The 23,195-nt window shown below is 33.2% G+C and overlaps 1 protein-coding gene across 3 annotated transcripts in view; it reads right to left on the reverse strand.

Moving 5' to 3' along the window:
* The window catches only part of Trpc1 (transient receptor potential cation channel subfamily C member 1), an 83,560-nt gene extending 61,209 nt beyond the window's left edge, over positions 1-22,351 (reverse strand). The window contains exons 1-3 of one of the 3 annotated variants that reach the window (XM_015486747.2): positions 22,085-22,351; positions 15,725-15,826; positions 11,039-11,241 (exon numbers count right to left, since the gene is read on the reverse strand). In XM_015486747.2, the coding sequence (XP_015342233.2) occupies positions 11,039-11,241; positions 15,725-15,826; positions 22,085-22,261 (482 nt within the window). In that variant the 5' untranslated portion in view covers positions 22,262-22,351. Of the gene's footprint in view, positions 1-11,038; positions 11,242-12,137; positions 12,251-15,724; positions 15,827-22,084 lie in introns of those variants that run through there. The other 2 variants (XM_048794568.1, XM_048794567.1) reach the window with 2 other exon arrangements.
* Between the last annotated feature and the right edge of the window lie 844 nt (positions 22,352-23,195).

Raw genomic sequence — 23,195 nt, forward strand, 5'->3', positions numbered from 1 at the left:
GAGGAGAGAGAGGAGAGGAGAGAGGAGGGGAGAAGAGGAAGAGGGGGAGGGGGGAGGATGGGAAAGGCAGCGGAGCACAATAAACACTAGTATGGCAATATGTAAATCAATGGATGTGTAACTGATGTGATTCTGCAATCTGTGTATGGGGTGAAGGTGGGAGTTCATAACCCACTTGAATCAAAGTGTGGAATATGATATGTCAAGAAATTTGTAATGTTTTGAACAACCCACAATAAAAAATTAAAAATAAATAAATAAAATAAAATAAAATTGATCTAACTAAGCTAATCAATGGAAAAGAGAGACAAAGAACACCAATTACCAATACCAGGAATGAAAGAAGAGAATTAAGTAGAGCTTCTACACACAATAGAAGAAAATTAAGGCATTCTGCTCCTGTTAACAGTGGAGTACTTCCTATTGCACTAGCCCTCCACGAGTTAAAAACTGCAAACTCTGGGCCAAGCACAAAAAATAACTACCTGAAGGTAGTCATTTCAGTAGTTACTGGGGAAAAAAATTTAAAAGGCAAATACTGGAGGTAAATTGATGATTGAAAAAAGAAAGGGGCTCAGGGAGTTTTCCATTTTATGCAGTGTATCCTTCTCTTTTACTGTAGATAAACACTACGATTTCATAAAAAAAAAAAAAAAAAGAGTTATTGGAATAGAGGAAGGCATAGAGTTCCAAACCAAAGGAATGAATAATCTATTCAATGAAATAATGTCAGAAAATTTTCCAAACATGAAGAATGAATTGGAAAACCAAATTCAAGAGGCTTATAGGATGCCAAATGTACAAAATCACAAAAGATCCACACCAAGGCACATTATAATGAAAATGCCTAAAATACAGAAAAAGGAGAGAATATTAAAAGCTAAGAGAGAAAGGAAACAGATTACATATAGGGGGAAACCAACTGGGTTATGTGCAGATTTTTCAACCCAGACCCTGAAAGATAGAAGATCCTGGAACAACATATGTCAAGCTTTGAAAGAAAATGAAATCTTATATCCAGCAAAATTAAGCTTTAGATTTGATGATGAAATAAAAACCTTCCACAATAAACAAAAGTTAAAAGAATGTACAGCTAGAAAATCTGCACCACAGAACATACCTGGCAAAATATTCCATGAAGAGAAAATAAAAAACAACAATGAAAATTAGCAGAGGGAGGTATTACACTAAAGGAAAAACTTATCAAAGGAGAAACTAAGTCAAGTTAAATAACAAAAATGGCTCGGAATACAAATCATGTCACAAAAATAACCCTGAATGTTAATGACCTAAACTCACCAATCAAAAGACATAGGCTAGCAGATTGGATTAATAATAATAATAATTTTAAAAAAACAACAATGTGCTGCCTCCAGGAGACTCATCCCATATGAAAAGACATACACAGACTGAAGGTGGAAGATTGGGAAAAATCATACCATTCACATGGACTGCAGAAGCAAGCAGGAGTTTCCACCCTCATATCAAATAAAGCAGACTTCAAACTAAAGTCAATCAAAAAGGATAAAGAAGGACACTACATACTGCTAAAGGGAACCATACACCAACAAGACTTAACAATTATAAATATATATGCCGCAAACAATGGAGCATCTATGTTCATCAAACAAATTCTTCTCAAGTTCAAGAGTCAAATTGACCACAACACAATAATTTTGAGTGACTTTAATACACCTCTTTCACCACTGGATAGATCTTCCAAACAAAAGCTGAAAAAACTACAGAACTCAATAATACAATCAATAACTTAAACTTAACTGACATATATAGAATATTTCATCCTTCAACAAGCGAATACACTTTCTTCTCAGCAGCACATGGAACCTTCTCTAAAATAGATCATATATTATGCCACAAAGCAATTCTTAGCAAATACAAAAAAGTAGAGATACTACCCTGCATTTTATCAGATCATAATGGAATGAAATTAAAAATCAATGATAAAATAAAAACTACTCCAACACCCGGAGACATTAAGCATATTAAATAATATGCTACTGAATGAACAATGGGTTGCAAAAGACATTAAGGAGGAGATTAAAATATTCTTAGAGGTAAATGAGAACACTGAGAGAACACATCAAAATTTCTGGGACACTATGAAGGCAGTACTAAGAGGAATGTTCATTCCTTAAAAGAACAAAAAGTCAACAAATAAATGACCTAATATTACAACTCAAAGTCCTAGAAAAAGAACAAATCAACACCAAAAGCAGTAGAAGACAGGAAATAATTAAAATCAGTGCTGAAATCAATTAAATTGAAACAAAAGAAACAACTGAAAAAATTTACAGAACAAAAATTGAAAAAATAAAATTGACAAACCGTTAGCCATGCTAACAAAGAGAAGGTGAGAGAAAACTCAAATTACTAACGTCCATAATGAAAAAGGAAATATCACAACAGATACTACAGAAATATAGAAGATAATTATACATTATTTTGAAGACTTTTACTTCAATGAAATAGAAAATATTGAAGGCATGACAAATTTCTAGAGTTACATAATTTGCCCACATTGAATCAGGATGATATACACAATTTAAACAGATCAATTTCAAGCAATGAAATAGAAGACACTGTCAGAAGCCTACCAACAAAGAAAAGCCCAGGACAGGATGGATACACAGTTGAGTTCTACAAGACCTATGAAGAAGAACTAATACCTATACTCTTCAAATTATTTCATGAAATAGAAAAAGAGGGAGCACTTCCAAACTCATTGTACAATATCACCCTGATTCCAAAACCAGAAAAGACACATCAAAGAAAAAACCTTCAGACCAATATCTCTAATGAACACAGATGCAAAAATTCACAATAAAATTCTGGCAAAAACATATCAAAAAGATAGTGTACCAAAATCAAGTGGGGTTCCTCCCAGGGATGCAAGGTTGGTTCAACATACAGAAATCAATAAATGTATTTAATCACATCAACAGACTTAAAGATAAGAACCATATGATCATCTCAATAGATGCAGAAAAGGCATTCTACAAAATGCAGCACCCCTACATGTTCAAAACACTAGAAAATAATAGGAACACACCTTAACATTATAAAAGGTATCTATGCTAACCCCAAGGCCAACATCATTCTATATGCAGAAAAATTGAAAACATTCCCTTTAAAAACTGGAATAAGACAGGGATGCCCTCTTTCATCACTTCTACGTAACATAGTTCTTGAAACACTGGCCAGAGCAATTAGATAGGCGAAAGAAATTAAAGGAATACAGGTAGGAAAAGAAGAAATCAAATTAGCACGATTTGCCAATGATATGATTCTATATTTAGAAGACCCAAAAATTCCAACAGAAAAATTTCTGTTGTTAGAAAGATTTCTATTGTTCTTGGATAGGCAGAATTAACATTGTCAAAATGACCATACTACCAAAAGCAATACACAGATTTAATGTAATTCCATTCAAAATCCCAATGACATTCCTCATAGAAATAGAAAAAGCAGTCATGAACTTCATCTGGAAAAACAAGAGATCCAGAATAGCTAAAGCAATCCTAAGCAAGAAGAGTGAAATAGGTGGCACCACTATACCAGACCTTAAACTATTCTACAAAGCAACAGTAACAAACACAGCATGGTACTGGCACCAAAATAGACCGGTAAACTAATGGAACAGAATAGAGGACACAGAGACTAACCCACAGAATTACAATTTTCTTGTATTAGACAAAGGCATGAGAAACATACATTGGAGAAAAGATAGCCTCTTCAACAAATGGTTCTAGGAAAACTGGAAATCCATATGCAACAAAATGAAATTAAACTCCTATCACCCACCACACACAAAACTCAACTCAAAGTGGATCAAGGACTTAGGAATTAAACCAGAGACCCTGTATCTAATAGAATAAAAAGTAGGCCCAAATCTCCAATATATCAGATTAGGCTCCTTCTTCCTTAATAAGACTCCTATAATGCAAGAATTAAAATCAAGAATTAATAAGAGATGAATTCAAACTGAAAAGCTCTTCTCAGCAAAAGAAACAATCAGTGATGTGAATAGAGAGCCTACAGCTTGGGAGCAAAGTTTTACCACTTGCACATCAGATAGAGCACTAATCTCTAGGGTATAAAAAGAACTCAAAAAACTAAACACCAAATAAACAAATAACCCAATCAATAAATAGGCCAAGGAACTGAACAGACACTTCCCAGAAGATGATATACAATCAATCAACAAATATATGAAAAATGTTCAACATCTCTAGCAATTAGAGAAATGCAAATCAAAACTACTCTAAGATTTCATCCCACTCTAGTCAGAATGGCAGCTATTAAGAATACAAACAACAATAAGTGTTGGCGAGGATTTTGGGAAAAAGGCACACTCATACATTGCTGGTGGGACTGCAAAACTGTGCAGCCAATATGGAAAGCAGTATGGAGAGTCCTTGGAAAATGGGAATGGAACTACCATTTGACCCAGCCATCCCACTCCTCAGTCTATACCCAAAGGACTTAAAAACAGCATACTACAGGGACACAGCCACATCAATGTTTATAGCAGCACAATTCACAATAGCTAAATTGTGGAACCAACCTACATACCCTTTAGTAGATAATGGATAAAGAAACTGTGGGGCTAGGGCTGTGACTCAAGCAGTAGCACGCTTGCCTGGCATGTGCGGGGTGCTGGGTTCTATCCTCAGCACCACATAAAAATAAAATAAAGATGTTGTATCCACCGAAAACTAAAAAATGAATATTAAAAAAATTTATAAAAAGAAACTGTGGTATATATACACAATGGAATAGTACTCAGCAATAGAGAATAAAATCATGGCATTTGCAGGTAAATGGATGGAGTTAGAGTTTAATACTACGTGAAGTTAGCTGATCCCCCAAACCCAAATGCCATTTCTTTATTATAAGGAAGCTGACTCATAGTGGGGTTGGGAGGGGGAGCATGGGAGGATTGGATGAACTCTATATAGGGCAAAGGGGTGGGAGGGAAAAAAGAGGGGGTACGGGGGTAGAAAAGATGGTGAAATGAGATGGACATCATGACCCTAAGTACATGTATGAAGACACAAAAGGTGTGAATATAATTTGTATACAACCAGAGATATGAAAAATCGTGCTCTATATGTGTAATATAAATTGTAATGTATTCTGCTGTCATATATAACAAATTCAAATAAAAAATAAATAAATAAAAAGTATGGAAAAAATAAAATTTACAATAAGGATGCCATAACTACCAGAGTGATATTCGTTTAAACCCAGATGTATATATCAATGAATAAGAACAGAGTCTAGAAATAAAACCACATGTATCAATTCAAATGATTTCCCAAGATGTGAAGATAATTCAAAATAAGAAAAATGACCTTTTCAATAAATAGTGCTGTAGTAAATGGTGGGATATTATAAAAATCCTTATTTCATATATACTCAAAAATTTACTCAAAAAATCATATAGTTAACTATAAATCCTAAAACTATAAAGATTTAGAAGAAAACCAGAGAAAATCTTGGTGACCTTGAGTTAGGCAAATATTTCATAACTATGACACTGAAAACGTAATTCATAAAAGAAAAATAAACTTCATCAAAATGAACAATTATGCATCCCAAAAGATACCATAAAGAAAATGAAAAGACAAGCCATGAACTGGGAAAAATAATTTGTAAAACATGTATCTGTTTAAGAACCTATGCCCACAGTACAGAAAGAACTCTTAGAACTCAATAACAACAAGAAGACAAACAACCCAACTGAAAAATGAGCTAAAGATTCAAATAGAGGATAAGCTAACTAAAAATAAGCACATAATATGTTTGACATCATAAGACATAGAGATATGCAAATTAAAATCATAAGGTGAAAGTACGTGTAGATACTAAATGGCTATGATCAAAAAGACTAACAGTATCAATTGTTGGTGAGTATTCAGCAGTATTAGAATCATCATACATATTTGCTAATGAGAATGTAAAAGGATATAAACATTTTAAAAAACAATTTGACAGTTCCTTAAAAAGTTAAACTTATAATTACTATACAATCCAAAAATTCTACTCCAAGATATCTACACAATAGAAATAAAAATATGTCCACATAAAAACCTGTATGTCAATGTTCACTGCTAAAAATTGGAAACAACTCAAATGTTGATAAACGAATGAACAAGAACCACGTTATCTATATAATGGAGTAATAATCAACACTAAAAAATAAATATTGATATAGGCAATGGTACGGATGAACCTCAAAAATATATTAAGTAAAAGAATACAGAGATGTAAGTCAACTTTTTGCATGATTCTATTTATATGTAATTTCTAGAATAAGAAAAACTATACAAAAAGAAAATCTCTTGGAGATAGGGATGGAAGAAAGGACTGACCATAAATGGGCCGAGAAAACTTCTTTCTGTGATGAAAATATTACAATACTGGGTTGTGGTGATATTTACTAAAAAGTATACACTACTACAGTCATCAGTCTCCACATCTTAAAGAAGACTTTTTTAAGGCCCTATTAAGCTAGGTGATTATGTTCTATGTAACTTTTTGGAGTGCTGGTTTCATTCACACCAATATACAAATATGGAAAGATGTAATTCTGTTAAGTCCAAAGTACTTTTAAAATAGTAGTTTCATATGGTTCAATCTAAATATTTTGGCAACCATGAAAAGAATTGGAGTAAATGAGGCAAGATTAATAACATGTAGGCAACTGAATGACAAAGGAGGGCAAACTTGAATGTAATTTGTATAATCAGAAATTTGGAGAGGGAATTGCTGACATGTAATTGATGGTCATTGACAGCCTGTGCTAAGCACTTTACCACTACAGAGGTACAACCCCAGCCCCTAAAAGTATTTTTCGAAAAGTAGAAAGTTTTTAAAAGGCGAAAAATTTATACGATAGACCCTGCGTCTAATAGAAGAAAAAGTAGGCCCTAATCTCCATCGTGTGGGATTAAGCCCCAACTTCCTTAATAAGACTCCTTGGCACAAGAATTAAAATTAAGAATCAATAAAAGGTTCTTCTCAGCAAAAGAAACAATCTGTGAGGTAAATAGAGAGCCTACATCTGGGAGCAAATCTTCACCCTTCACATAACAGAGCACTAATCTCGAGGGTATATAAAGAAGTCAAAAATCTAAGCAAAAAAAAAAAAAAAAAAATCAAAAAAAATAACCCAATCTGGGCTGGGGATGTGGCTCAAGCAGTAGTGCACTCGCCTGGCGTGTGCGGCCAGGGTTCGATCCTCAGTACCACATACAAACAAAGATGTTGTGTCTGCTGAAAACTAAAAAATAAATATTAAAAATTCTCTCTCTCTCAAAAAAAATTAAATTATAAAATAAATCTTCTTTTTAAATAAATAAATAACCCAATCAATAAATGGGCCAAGGACCTGAACAGACACTTCTCAGAAGATGATATACAATCAATCAACAAATATATGAAAAAATGTTCAACATCTCTAGCAATTAGAGAAATGCAAATCAAAATTACTCTAAGATTTCATCTCACTCCAGTCAGAATGGCAGCTATTATGAGGACAAACAACAATAAGTTTTGGTAAGGATTTTGGGAAACAGGCACACTCATACACTGCTGGTGGGACTGCAAAATCGTGCAGCCAATATGGAAAGCAGTATGGAGATTTCCTGGAAAATTGGGAATGGAATTACCATTTGACCCAGCTATCCCTCTCCTCATTCTATACCCAAAGGACTTAAAAACAGCATACTACAGGGATACAGCCACATCAATGTTTACAGCAGCATAATTCACAATAGCTAAACTTTGGAACCAAACTTGATGCCCCTCAGTAGATGAATGGATTAAAAATGTGGCATATATACACAATGGAATATTACTGAGCAATAAAAGAAAATAGAACGATAGCATTTGCAGGTAAATGGATGGCGCTGGAGAAAATAATGCTAAGTGAAGTTAGCCAATCCCCAAAAAACAAATGCCAAATGTTTTCTCTGATGTAAGGTGACAGACCCATAATGGGATAGGGAGGGGGAGCAGGGGAGGAATAGACAAACTCTAGATAGGGCAGAGGGGTCAGGGGATTAGCAATGATGGTGGAATGTGATAGACATCATTAAAAGTACATGTATGAAGACATGAATTGGTGTGAACATACTTTATATACAGAGATATGAAAAATTGTGCTCTATATGTGTAATAAGAATTGTAATGCGGGCTGGGGATGTGGCTCAAGCGGTAGCGCGCTCGCTTGGCATGCGTGCGGCCCGGGTTCGATCCTCAGCACCACATACAAACAAAGATGTTGTGTCCGCCGAAAACTAAAAAAAATAAATAAATATTAAAATTCTCTCTCTCTCTCTCTCTCTCTCTCTCTCCCTCCCTCTCTTTAAAAAAAAATTTAAAAAAAAAAAAAGAATTATAATGCATTCCACTGTCATGTATTTAAAAAATAAAATCAATATAAAAAATAAAATTTAAAAAATAACCCTCAAAAAAAAAAAAGTAGAAAGTAAAGTGGTATAGCCATAGCTATCAACCAAGTCTTATCAAAGAGAAACAAAAATGTTTTTGTAAAACAGAAAACACTTCTAGTTATACCTCTGAAAATGAACTTAAATTGATTCCAGGTGACTTTTTCAATTTATTGATTTGTGACTATCAATCCAATAGAAACCTATTTTTAAGGTGAGGAAGAAGTGAGGGAAGAGGGTTTGCAGGTTAAAGTTTATTTTGTATACGACAATCCTTGACTTAAAAAAGTTTGTTGGGCTGGGGATGTGGCTCAAGCGGTAGTGCGCTCGCCTGGCATGCGTGTGGCCCGGGTTTGATCCTCAGCACCACATACAAACAAAGATGTTGTGTCCGCTGAAAACTGAAAAATAAATATTAAAAAAAAATTCTCTCTCTCTCTCTCTCTCTCTCTCTTTAAAAAAAAGTTTGTCAACAGGCTGCCTAGGACTTTCAGACCTATTTTGCAAAGTAGATGTTAAACTTGACACTATATCAACTATATTTAGTTATTATTTGCATATATACGTAAGGGGTATAATAAATTACAATAATTAATTATGTTAAGTCTGAAGTACTTTTAAAACAGTAATTTCATATGGTTCAATCTAAATATTTTGGCAACCATGAAACAGAACTAATTATGTTTAATTACACATAAAAAATAATATCACTTTCCATTGCTATATCAGAATATCTGAAACTGGATAATTTACAAAGAAAAGGGGTTTATTTTGGTTCACAAATCTGAAATTCCAAGAGTGCATCTGCTCAGCTCAGTTTCATAGTGGAAAGAAGCAGGTATATGCAGAAGAAAGGACAGATGTGAGAAAGGCTGAAAGGTGGTTCCAGGTATGTTCTGGTAAGAACTAATTCATTATCACAAGAACTTATCCAGTCTCAAGAGAACTAACCCAGTCTATTGAAAAAGACATTAATATATTCATGAGGACACTGACCTAATCACCTCTCAAAGGCACCTCTGAATACCACTACTCGGGAATCAAATTCCAATGTGTTTTGGTAGGGAAAAACTATACCTAAACTATCGCAAAAGCTTATGCTGAAAATTAGTTCCAAAATCTAGTCCAGAACCAGACATCTTAGACAACATATCCATGTGTGTGATCTTGCTCAACCTGTTCAAGACAGGTAAGGTAGGTACTTTTTAAAATCAACCCCTCCTCCATTGTTCTTAATATTTCAATTGGAGAAATGGGAAGAGATGATGAATAGTGAAAAAATAAAGACTTGAATATTTTCTGAGAGGCATAACAGGTCAAATATTTAGATAGGAAATAGTTGTGTTTTTTTTTTTAAAGAGAGAGAGAGAGAGAGAAATAATTTTTTTTAATATTTATTTTTTAGTTCTCGGCGGACACAACATCTTTGTTTGTATGTGGTGCTAAGGATCAAACCCGGGCCGCACGCATGCCATGCCAGGAGAGCGTACTACCGCTTGAGTCACATCCCCAGCCCCAATAGTTGTGTTTTTTAAAAATAAATAAGATAGAAAGTGATAACTATTTACAACTTGGAAATTCTCTTCAACTAATAAACTATAATTCTAAAACGCAAATAGTACCCCTTCCCTCGAGAGCATGAGATAAACCTTATTCTTAATTTGAAGAATTTTCTTAATTATTTAGCATTTTGTGGGAGGCTGATATAGCATATGACCAGCATTTGCTTTCCCTCCTTGTCAGCTGAGGCACTGTTGGTCAGCCTGTGATTTGGTTGCTCTAAGTAACCGAAGACTGTAGCCCCGATCTTGAGGGTAGAGAAAACAGCAAATGTGTCTTCATGCGTAGGTGTGCCTTCCTACATCCCCAGGGACGGAGCTACGCTCACCTGTTCCTTTGTGATATTACCCCTTGCCCTGTTTGGGACAGAATGTTCCATGGAAACGCCCTTTGTGTGTCCCCTTCTCTTACTCTGCCCTTGGGTGTGGCCTTCCTAGCTGTCAGTCAACCTGCTGACAGCAGACATCCTAGACTCAGTCCCCTGAAACCTGACCTCTTGCCTCATTTGAGTGGCTTCTCCTCAATAAAAAGGGTCAGCACATGCTCACACTCTCTCTCTCTCTGCAGACCCTTAAGGTCAGAGGAGCCGTCACAGCACCCCCAAAGAAAAAGGTATTTCTGTCTCTTGTGTGGTTATTTCACGCAGCCCAGTTCCACCTTTATGACAAATCTTGTCACACTGATAGCAATGAAGCTACTTGAAAAGACCCCTGAGTGTTTTAGTCACGTCCAACGTGGTGTCCCTGGGTGGGCAGGTTTGAGTGTTTAAGTCCCCGGGAACGTGACAGCATTTGGTAAAAATTTCTGAAAAATTCAGAACTCAGTGAGCAACAGAGCTAGAAGTATGGCTTCCATAAGTCATAGAGCATCACATTTCTTAAAAGCTGCATAAAAAGAATATTAAAATAAAAACCAAACAATAAACAAACAAAACCCCCAACATCACTGATACATATCTTACTAAATCACACATTTATTTACCAAAATCTTAATTTTCTAACCTGGAATGTCGGAGGCTATCCTTTTTGTTTTTTGCAGAACACAATGTACATTCACAGCCAACTGCATGGGGCTTGGGTAGAGAAACGTCCTGTTTTAGCAGCATTGTAAGAATCTCGTAGTTGTTACGATGAGCAGCTAAAATGACAGGTGCGACATCCATAGTAGTTGAGTACTCAGGATTCTGGATTCGTTCCATTAGTTTCTGAAAAATATTTATATAAATGTCCAAAAGTTATTATTTGTGACTTCAAAAAATATTTATCTGAAGAATGAAATGAAAAAAAATAGGAAGGCACAAAGAACTTAGTAATTATTTTAAAGAATATGATAAGCATTATACTTGGACTACATTTTTTGAAACCTCAAAACTTAATTCAGTTAATAAATGGAGTATAATCATAACAGACAAAGTCTTCAGTAGGAAACATTCATATAACTAGAGTTCTATTTTCTAAGAAAAAAAGAAGTAAAGCTAACTAGAGAAATACCTTAGAAAAAAGTATTTAATTTTTACAAGACTATAGAACATGCATGAGAAGGAAAAAGAGTAAGAATTTTAGAAAAAGAATATAATGAAAAAACAGAAATGTTAAAAACAGAGTACAAATGCATGAGAAAAATTAAAAATTCCACCTTTATGACAAATCTTGTCACACTGATAGCAATGAAGCTACTTGAAAAGAATAGGAAGCACTCTTCATTTTGTATAGTTCTTTACCTATACTACTTCCTATTGCAAATGCACAAAAACACTATCGATCACAGTTACTATTTAATGAGTCCTGGAACTATTAGCACATTACATTTATCATCTCATTTAATCCTCACAGTAGCCTATAAAACTGAGCATAATTAATCCCCATGAAGAAACTGAGGCTCAGAGAAGTTAATGTGCCCAAGCCACACAATGGAGTGGCAGGGTGCTGATCAGAATTCAGGTCTGTACTACCAGGAGCCTGAGCTCCTTCTAATTCGTGGGCACAGGGGCCTGAGGATGACATGAAATGAGGAAAAAAATATTAGTAATCAAAGGATCAAGGTTAAATAAAAAGGTTGACTATTTTATGACTATTGTATATTCTTTCCAATACTTCTCACTTTTTCGCAGAGGTTTCCCTGAGAGCTGTTTGATCCAGGGTAAGCTGATCAAGTTCACATTTTGGTAATTTTTATTAACATTGTAAAAGTAGTGTACACTCAATATAAAATATCTGAAAAATATAGAAAAGCAGAAAGAAGAATAAAAATACCTATATTCCTTCTATCCAAATAACATTTTACAGTACAATATTTCCTTCTAGTCCTTTCTCTATCACACCCCTTTCTAAAAGACATCTTTTGAATAAATAATAGGTATGCCAAACACCAGTAGTTAAAAACCACAATTCTTACTTTTTCAAAGATCAAGGACAATTTTTAATAATCTTATAAAGCTATACCCCAGGATCTTCAAGGAAAAAAATTAATGTTCATAATTTTACATGCAATTTAAGGAAGTTCATAGACTATGTTCAAGATATTTTGCTAATTTAAATAACACTATAACAAACATCTTTATGAAAACAGGTTTTTGCAAATTTAGGATTATCTCATTAACACAGACACTCCAACACAAAGTGGAATTATAGATCTAAAGATCATGAACAGTTTTGACACTCCTAATGATTAATATCACAGTTCTTTTAGTAGCTTATATTACCAATAATATTTAAAAAGTATTCATTTTACCCTAAAGTTTTACTCACCAGTGCTGGGTAAGTTGGATAAATTATAATTTATGAATGAAAAACATCATTATGAAATTTTAATTTGCTTTACTTTGATTACTGGTAAATTTTAATGTTTTACAATATACTTTTTAAATTTTGTTTTTCCCCTTTTATGAATAGTTTGTATGGACACTTCCCAATTACTTATTGAAGACTTCAAATTAATGAATTTAACAATTACAGAGAAACCTAAAATTAACCATTTTCCCTCTTACTGCATTATTGGCCATGAAGAAAATTATATTTAGTCCTAACAGAAAAATCCTAAGAGAAAAGTGGTCCTCATGCTTCTTATGAAACATTTAACTATATGAAAAACACTATTAAGACATGCATAAGATTAATATCCATAAGTTCATTGTTTGTAACATAAGTCTATGTATTATCAAATAACCTGTATTTGAAAGCCAATTGGGAAAATAAAATTTTGACAAGTCAAGAATAGAGAATGAAATCACTGAAGTGGTAAAATAAAATATAAAAAAAATTTAATATTGTCTATCTGGCAGAATAGGGCTATTAAATATGATCTTGCTGACACTGGAAGTATTTAGATAAAGACTGAATAACCTTCATTTGTTGGAGTAGACAGTGTTTTCACACTGATTAGGTGAGGACTGCCAAAGTCATGCAACTCTAAGATTTAACTGACAGTGGTAACAGTGATAAGATAATACTAGTTAGGGGTTTCAATATTTAGTGCACTCCACTCCACATTGCCACTCAAGAAAGGAAATGGGTTGAAAGGCTAGGAATAACAGGTAGACCAAAATATGATAGTAACTTTAAGATAAATGGCAGAAAATTCAATAGGATTCCAGATATTTCTGGTCCTTTGGATAGGGACTATAGTCTTAGTTCTTTTTTCTTTATTCCTGTTAGTTTCTTACCACTACTTAAACTAGATGGTAATATCCTCTGCAACAAGTCATACATTTTTGTTTTTATTATAGTGTTGTTTTATTTTTTGTGGCTCTGGGAATTGAACCCAGGGCCTTGTATATGCCAGGCAAACCTCTACCACTGAGCTACACCACCAACCCAGAAAGTCACATTCTTATAAGTCTAAATGAAAGTAAAAATTTTCAATTATGATAAAGGATGAAATTTGGCAGAGCTTCTTACAGTTCTCAGATCATGGCACATAGTCTGCTACAAATTTATAATTATTTCTTAAAACATTATTTTTCTTCTGTATATAACCTATCTATACTCCCAGCAGTTATTTAAACTGTTTCATTTTGCCCTCATAAATAATAAATGATACAATTTAAAAACTTGATGTACAATATATATCTTATTTTTAAATTAGTATTTATCTGATTATTAATGCTATCCTAATTAAACAGCAATAAAGAAAATATTTTAAAGAAAAAATATACTTAATTTGGTCAAGCAACAAGAGATGAAAATTTTGCTACATTTAGATAGTCTTTTATTCAGTATTTTTTAACATTGGATCAAATAACATGTATAATTCATTATCCCCATTTTTTCCCACTTAATACATCATAAATTTACATATTTCAAAAAGTTCTTTTTAAAAATATTTATTTTTTAGTTATAGTTGGACACAATACCTTTATTTTATTTATTTTTGTGTGGTGCTGAGGATCGAACCCAGGGCCTCGCATGTGTATTTGCTAGGTACGTGCTCTACCACTGAGCCACAACCCCAGCCCCTCAAAAAATTCTTTTTAAAATAGCATTCTAATGACTGCATATTTCACTGTGTGTACACATAATTATTCACATTTCCTATCTTCTTTTAAGATGTTTATTTTCTTCACCCTGGTGCTGGGAATCAAACCCGGGGTCTCCCACATTCATAGCAAGCCCTTACCACTGAGCTATTTTTAGAATGTTTAAACTTGTGTTACCTTGCATTGTTTTTCACTGCTATAAATAAAACTGTAATCAACATTTTTATCCATTTTTTAACCATATCCTTCACAGATTTCTAGAGGAGAAAACACTAAGAATATGACAGCTTTCTTGTTTATGACACATCTTGCCAAAATGTTTTCCAAAATACCTCCACCAGCACATAAACCTCTACTTCTCCCTTGCCATCAATGATTATCATTAAAAATATTTGCTAAGTACATGCTTGTAGCCCCAGCTACTCATTAGGCAGGCTTGCAGAGAAGAATTGCTTCAGCCCACAAATTCAAGACCAGCATAGGCGACATTGTGAAATCCTATCTCAAAAAAAAAGGGGGATTTTTTTGTAATTTAATAAGCAAAAATTAGTATCTCACATTTGATTATCAGTAAGGTTTAACATTTTATTTTTATTTTTATGAATTTTTTGTCATTTTGTAATATGATTTGATGTCTTCCATTAATTTATCTAATATTAAAACAAAGATTACTAATTTGAGATATTTGCTGCAAGTATGTTTTGCCAGTTTTCCATCATTTTCTAAATTTTGCCTAATGTTTGGATTCCATCAATTTAATGTATATAACAGCCAAAGACTGTTCCACTGTAATTTTTGCCCATTATTTTTATGCTTTAAAAAAAAATCCTTTTACTCCTAATCAGTTAAATATTCATCTACATTGTCTTCCAGTTTTATAGTTTCACTGAATAATTTTATGGTGTACATTTAATTCTTAAGTCTATCTAGAAATTAGCCTATATTTTCAACATTACCTGCAGAATATTCTAGACTAAAAGTGTCCATTATAATAAAATTATGGGAATGTCAATTAATTTTAAAAAGTTTTCCTGAAAGCAATACTAATTATTATTGCAAATGTCTATTTACTTTAAGGTAATACTTTACAAGTGAAAAAAATCTACTTTTTAAAAAACCGAAACAAATTTGGGGGAAGAAAAAAAATGGCAATGGAGCAGGAGATCTACTTTGGCTTAAAAATCCAAATTAATAAATATTTAAGAGTACTAACTACTATAGTTGGTCTTGATGCCCGTTTTGGTCGATGATTAAGTAGTATATCAACAGCTCCCACTACTTCAGAGTCGATTGCCACCAAAAGTGCATCTGCGGACTTCAAAAAAAAAAAAGTTAAAAAAAGAAAATGGAAGATAAAAAGGTAAACTATTTATTTTTTTACTAATTCATAAATAAAATTATTTTTTAAAATTTAAACTGTATTATATACAGTAATACTGAATTTGCAAAAATTAAAACTGTACAAATAGTACATGTGCTTTCCTTAGCAGTACTTCTGTGTACTACAATACACACTGTCTGTTCTGGTTTTAATGCACGAGTTGATAAAATAAGGAATGCTTAATCAAAGGGATTACTAGCGGAGTAGTGCTGATCCATGCAGTATTTAAAGTTGGATAAATTTTTTTCAAGACCTTTACTCTTGAACTGCAGACCAAAAAAAAAAAAAAATATTAATGTTCCAAATCTATAGATTATTGATAGGAACCATTACTACAGGCAAAGAATTATGTTCAGTCTAGCAAAAATGATCATTGTCAATGCAATCATGAGAACAGGGCAAAGTAAAAAAGTTCTAAAGGGGAGAGCACTCTTTTCTTATCTTTGAAACATACATGGCTGAAAGAAGTTGTACAAATTTGGCATTAACAGTAACTATCATCAAGTATAAACCCAAAGAATTTTAAGTTGCCAAAGCATATAAAGGGCAGGAAAAAGAAGTGATTTTATAGTTCTACTCTCAACCTAGAGCTCATTGTGAAGACCCACTTCTGACAGGTGGAAAAGTCAACAGATTCACAGGAAATAAGAACTTTTTGATTCTCTGTAACAGTCTGTAGTCCTTTTGGCAACCATGACAACAGAATTTGCTTTCTTTGGGTTTTTTATTTAAGGAAAACCATAAAGACAAAAGGAAAACATGGGAATAAATAATGTTTAATTTTTAAAAATGCCCTGGTTATTTTCAATCTGTTCATTTTTAACTGTAATAATCTTTACTATTTAAATAAATCAACATTATTGCTCTGGAGAATGAAATTATATCAGACCTTTAATAGTTCTTCATAGCTGAAAAGAATAAAGCTTTTATCCACTTTATCCAAATGTCAAAAATAGAGCTAAAAATGACAGACTTTACCTGGACATTGAAAAATAGTACTATACACAGGAAGAAAGGGCTGAAGTCCCCATTCAACATTAGCAATCACCCAAGTTCTCGCTCAGAAAAAACTTCCTACCCAAATGTGAAATTTAATCCATCATTTTTTTCCTTTAAAAATTTTAGGGTTGGGGCTAGGGTTGGGGCTCAGTGGTAGAGTGCTCGCCTAGCATGTGTGAGGCACTGGGTTCAATCTCAACACCATGTAAAAAATAAATAAATAAAAAAATTAGGGTTCATTGGGCTATACAGCCCTTGACTTCAAGTCTTAGCATTATTCTTCTGCTTTGTAAACATTTTTCTTCAGTTTTAGCATATTAAGTTAAACAAACAAACAAAAAAGAACCCTGTACCCATTACTAATAAATATTTCATTTGTGGTTTTAAATTTCAACCATAAAATAATTATTATAGTTGCTCTCAAAATCAAATACCAGGCAATCTCAACCATTTGAAACATAGCCATTGATCCAGCCACAACTTAACACACACACACACACACACACACACACACACACAAACTTTTACTGAGTTGTCACAAATAACTTCATGAGCGTTACTGCCCAGAAGAAACAGGTATAGGTATAAGCATGCAGTCTTAGAGTTGTTTATAAATAATGGATATCTGGCTTTCCCAAGTATCCTTCAGATCTTTACTGCATAAGGGAACAGCTAGGTTAAAATCAACAAAGGGGAGAAGGGTTGGCTAGTGAATAAATAAAATAGCAGTGTAGCAAAATCTCTGTCAATACACAGCAGTCTGAAGACATCTGACATAGCGACAAACATGTTAATAGTTTTAGACCATATGAAGCAAAGTAAAATGATTACACTCTCAATTATTCCAATTTATGGTATTATAGTTAAATTATATTCAGATATACTACTTAGTAAAGAATATTTATATTATGTATCTCAATGCTTAAAAGGATAAGCTTCAGCTATAAAATATTTATTTGTATAAAAATGTCATGTAAATAAGGAGTTACCATTGATTTGTTCTGTACAAACAATATGTTATTTGATAAATAGTGGCTGTTATGAAGGAAAAGTATTTTAAATTCTTTTCAAAACATATACAAGAATACAAAATATCCTTGCTAGTTGTTTCCCACTTTCTCAGACATCTGACAATTCCTTATTAAAATAGCTTCAATACAAATGTCATTATGTATTTATGAGGTCCCTATCTTCCTTCTCACCTTAGAGTTTGTCTTTCAACAATTCCCATACTCTTTCCTCTAAACTTGGGGTAAGAAGCTAGTTATTTCCTTTCCAAACCTAATTTTCCAACTTAGTATTCTAGTTAATGTTCTCCAATCTTCTATAAGACCATGGTCCTCCATTGGCAAAAATAGTGGTTCCAGGATGGAAGTGGTAGCGCTTGCCTGTAATCCCAGTGGCTTGGGAGGCTGAGGTAGGAGGATTGCGAGGTTCAAAGCCAGCCCCAGCAAAAGCAAGGCACTAAGCAACTCAGTGAGATCCTGTCTCTAAATAAAATACAAAATAGAGCTGAGGATGTGGCTCAGTGGCCAAGTGCCCCTGGGTTCAATCCCTGGAACTTCCAACCTGCCCACCCCTCAAAAAAAATACTGGTTCCAACTCCCACCTCTCACAACTTTAAATTGTTCCTTGCTCTTTGCTAACTTAACTTGATCTTATCTCTTATCACTCACCTTTTCTTCTTCCTTTCATGTGTCAAACTTCTCAAATCAACATGCATCATTTTCTCTAATTCTACCCAACCCATACTTTCAAAATCCAATTCCCATTTCTATCTCCTCATTTTCCTTGATTTATAAGCAACATATTAAAAATTCTTTTCTTTGCCTTTCGTACTATCTCAACTGCCCCTGACATCTTCAATTATTCACTGGTCCCCTTTAATGAAACCCTTTACTTCAAATGCCCTTTATTAAATGTAGGCCTCCCTAAGAATAAGTCTGCAGCAGACCTTTGCTTGTAACATCAATGGTCATCTGAATGCCTATGATTGCCTACATTTCTCTCTTTATCTAAACCTGTCCCTAGAGATACAAATCTTCACCTGTGACTGCTGGGAACTGCTTGATAGTCCTCAAATAGATAAGGCTAAAACCATAAAATCAGAAGTCATTTTCCTTTGCACCAAGCCTGATTTCTCAACTTGCTAGTTTTCTTTCATCCTTCTTTCAGTCATCCATGTTTAAGATTTTCAAGTAATCTTCAACTCCTCTTTTCTCCCCTCCAGATTTAAACACTCAAGAAATCTTTCAATTCTTCTTTCATAGATCTCTAATATCTGTCTTGTCTTAATTCTTCTTGTAGTAACTATTCTTCTTAGAGCCACTTTTCTAGTTTAGTTTTAACATCTTCACATCTGAATTACTACATAACTGCTCACAGGCTACACCCTTCTCCACTTTTCTAATCTATACTAAATTCGATCACTAGATTTAACTTTCTAAAATACTACTGGACACATAGCATACCCTTCTTTAAAATCACTTAATGATACCCCACTATCTATTACATAAAACCCAGATTCCTCAGTCTAGGGTAAAAGGCCTTTTTCATCAGTTTTTCTTTTAGTTACTTTTCCTGATAATTCCCTTTACTTTGCAACCCAAATATTTTGTTCCAAAAAGCTGTCTCAAGGATATACATTGCACATATCTTTACTTATGTCCTTCTATACATCCTTTGTTCCTTATCCACCTAGAAATATTTGAGAGTAGATTAGGGTAATAGGTAAGAGCACAGACTACGGAGCCAGGTCTATCATATACCAGGTCTATCATATACAATAAATTTGGGCAAGTTAATCTTTCTGAGCCTCAGTTTCCTCCTCTGTAAGTCAGGGATAATGGTAGTATCTACCTCCTAGGGCTGTTGAGAGGGTTAAGTAAGTGAATATATATAAGGTTACTCATGGTGTAGTGCTACATAAGTGTTAGCAACACTAATATTTCAAGGCTAAGCTCAACTGATACTCTTCCAATGAAACACTACTTAATGATAGCTTCCATACATAGTGATCATTGTCTTTTCTATATTTCTAAAATATTTATATTAAGCCTCAAGAGTTTAAGTATAAAATAGGTTTTCTCAAGAATGGCACTATTGATATTTGGGGTCAGAATTTTTTTTCTTGTGGTAGCTGTCCTCTGTGGTGGAGTATGTTCAGCAACATCCTAAACTTTGCCCACTAAATACCACTAGTAATCTGCTCCCCAATTGTGAAACTAAAAATATCTCCAAACATTGCCAAGTGTTCCTTGGCAAAATCATTTGGTTGAAAACCATTGATATAACACAAGATAAGCACAAGAAAGCATTTTGTAACTGTAAAACAACATATAAAAATAAAGCATTATTACCACTCAAAACTTATCAAATACATCTTTGTATTATTTAGTTGATTTATAATTCATATGCACTTTGTCTAATTCATTTGAAGATACTTTAGTGCAGAATCCATATTTTACTTATTCATTTTCACAATCACACACAAGCAAAGGCCTTGAACTTTTGTTGACTGATAGAATGAGAATGAGGTAACCTTGTGAGGAGATTGTGAACTGGAAAGAGCATGGGATTTGTAGTCAGAAGAGTAAATTCAAATCTTAGTTTTGCATTTAATAATTTTAGAACTTTGGGCATTTCATTAAAGTCTATGAGCCTCAGTTTTCTGATCTATAAAAGATTTCATTTATATAAGTTAACTGTGATGTTTGAATATGATCAAGAATGTGAAAGAAACATGTATGAAGTACAGAATCATTATATACATATAACCATATATGTAAAAACACAAAATTATTAAACCATAATACCTCTTTATCCAGAATTATCAGGGACTGAATTTCTTTATCTCTTTATTTTTCTAGATAACTGAAGCTTATGCCTTTAAGTGTTCAACTAAAATTGAAACCATTTTGGTGGAAATCTTCTGCTTTTATGAGTACTACATAAATATATTCTTCTTTCTTCTAAAACAATAGGTACTGAATATAATTTAACTTTTTCTTGCTGAGTCTATGCCATTGTTATAAACCTTAATTATCATTCTAATACATAGTTCCTCTAAGAGATGAATAGAAATGTAATGCTATTGACCTCTTTATAAAATATCCCAGAAGAACCATGTCTCATTTTGTTCCATTGTAGTTCTAGCGCCCCCTTTCTATTGCCCCTTGAATTCTCTCTGGATTGGAAAACTAAGAATTAAATCTGTTGACATGGAATCTAAAATGAGAAAAAAAAATAGATTTTGAACGGGGGCTCCAGAAGTATTCATACAATTAAACTTAATTTAGAAACTTCATCACACCTACTCTGGCTAGTCAGAGGTATTTATTTATTCTTTCTTATTCCTAGTTGTATTCTGGATAGCTGAAGTTCCTGGGTAAGCAATTTCTGTACTCTACAAATATATATGTAGACACAGTACCATGTTAGAATAGATAAAATAGAGATTATACAGAATATGTATGTGCCTTTAGAAAATATGCTGTGAGTGCTTTCTGATGCCACTTAAAAAGTATATCTACGTGTGCTAGTTAAGGGAAAAAAAGAGCCAAAATCCATGTGCTAAGTCCCATCAGAAGCAAATCAAAAAAGGAAAGGAAAATATATTATTATTAAATTTCCTTTCAGCATCTCCAAACTGAATTCTTCAAAATTTACATACATGCCTACTTTTGTACCTGAACTGATATGAGACAAACAGAAAGGTGTCTTTTTTTTAGTTAAAAAAATCTTCATTTTCATACATAAGTAAACATTACATTTCAAACAAAGAGGAAGTGAGTAAACCAGTCTATTTCATTCACATGATTGTAAATAACATGGGGCACATAAAAACTTGTCCTCCTAACACTTCAGAACATTTGTCCTATATATAGGTAAATAATAAAATAGGATTGATACAGGTAATAAAAACAAAATCATCTTTAATGATTCATGTTAATATAGCTCTATGGGATATAGGGGAAAATGAGAGTTAATATGAAAAAGACAAACCAATTCAAAAAATTATTCTTCATAAAATGTCATTTTTTGATTTCTTTAAACTACTTAGTGGCTTAAACACAAACAGTGAAAAAGAAAGGAAGAAAATAAAAAGAAGAAAGTAAACTAGAAAGAAAGGTAAAAACATGGTATAGCTAACATTTCTTAGAAGCTACTGGATAAAATTATCTAGCCTTGTACCTGACAACCGTAGTCCAAAAGAAGCTGCAGTATATCCAAGTTTTCGTTTTCAATAGTTATGGTAACAGCATTTCTCCCAAGCACATCTACGCAATTTATGTTCAAGTCACCTGAACTGTTTTCCTCCAAAATCTTTTTAACCATATAATAGTCACCTAAATAACAATATACAAACATAATTTAATATCCAAGAAATATAAGAATGACTGTAAAGAATAATTTAGCTTGTGGAATTAAAAGACTTAAAATATCTAAACTCATTTTAGTATAAGAAATTGTGCACAGAAAATGTGAACATTTCCTAGGTAAAAACTTATATCTTGATAAAATAACAATCACACCAATAGCAAATGTAAAATGTAAGTAAAAAATTTTTTATTGTGCAGTATGAAATAAAAATTATTAGTTTAAAATTCTGACCTGGATGGTTATAAGGAAAGAAGCTTGTAGAAGATATGTAAAACAATTTAACAAAGAACACCCCAAAATAGAGATTGGCAGCTAGAAAAATAAGAAGTTTAAAAGAATAAGTTTTATAGCTCAAATTTATATACACATTTACTCATATATCACAATGGTTAAAAATGAGATTCAGTAATAATTAGAAATATAACAAAGAGTTTTTATAGGGAAAGCATACTTTTGAAAAAGCAGTTTGAATATATAAGTATGGTGTATGTATAGTAAGAGGTAAAACTGCCTGAAAATCCTCTCCTCCCATCTCTCTCTCTCTCTCTCTCACACACACACACACACACACACACACACACACCCTTCAATGATGAAACTTTTAAATGACCAGGCAACATTGAGATCACAAAACTTAAAGCAGGACTAGAACTACTGCTTGATCTGTCAGAAGCAGATGGACTGCCTTCTAACTGATGGTAGCCTACAACAAAACAGTTAACCCATGTGGAAAAATGAGAATAATTATTTTCACCAAGGGCCTACTTTTTATGTATACATAAAAGAAATTAGGAAACTTAAAATACACAGCAGGATTAGGGGGAAGAAATCAAAAGAGGAATGCTAATTAGAGAAAGAAAGCAAGAGGGTTGCTTGTTGATTCATTTTAATTTTTAAAAAATAGTCTTTTAGTTGTCAATGG

This window comes from Marmota marmota, unplaced genomic scaffold, assembly GCF_001458135.2.
Source record: "Marmota marmota marmota unplaced genomic scaffold, marMar, whole genome shotgun sequence".
Taxonomy (NCBI): domain Eukaryota; kingdom Metazoa; phylum Chordata; class Mammalia; order Rodentia; family Sciuridae; genus Marmota; species Marmota marmota.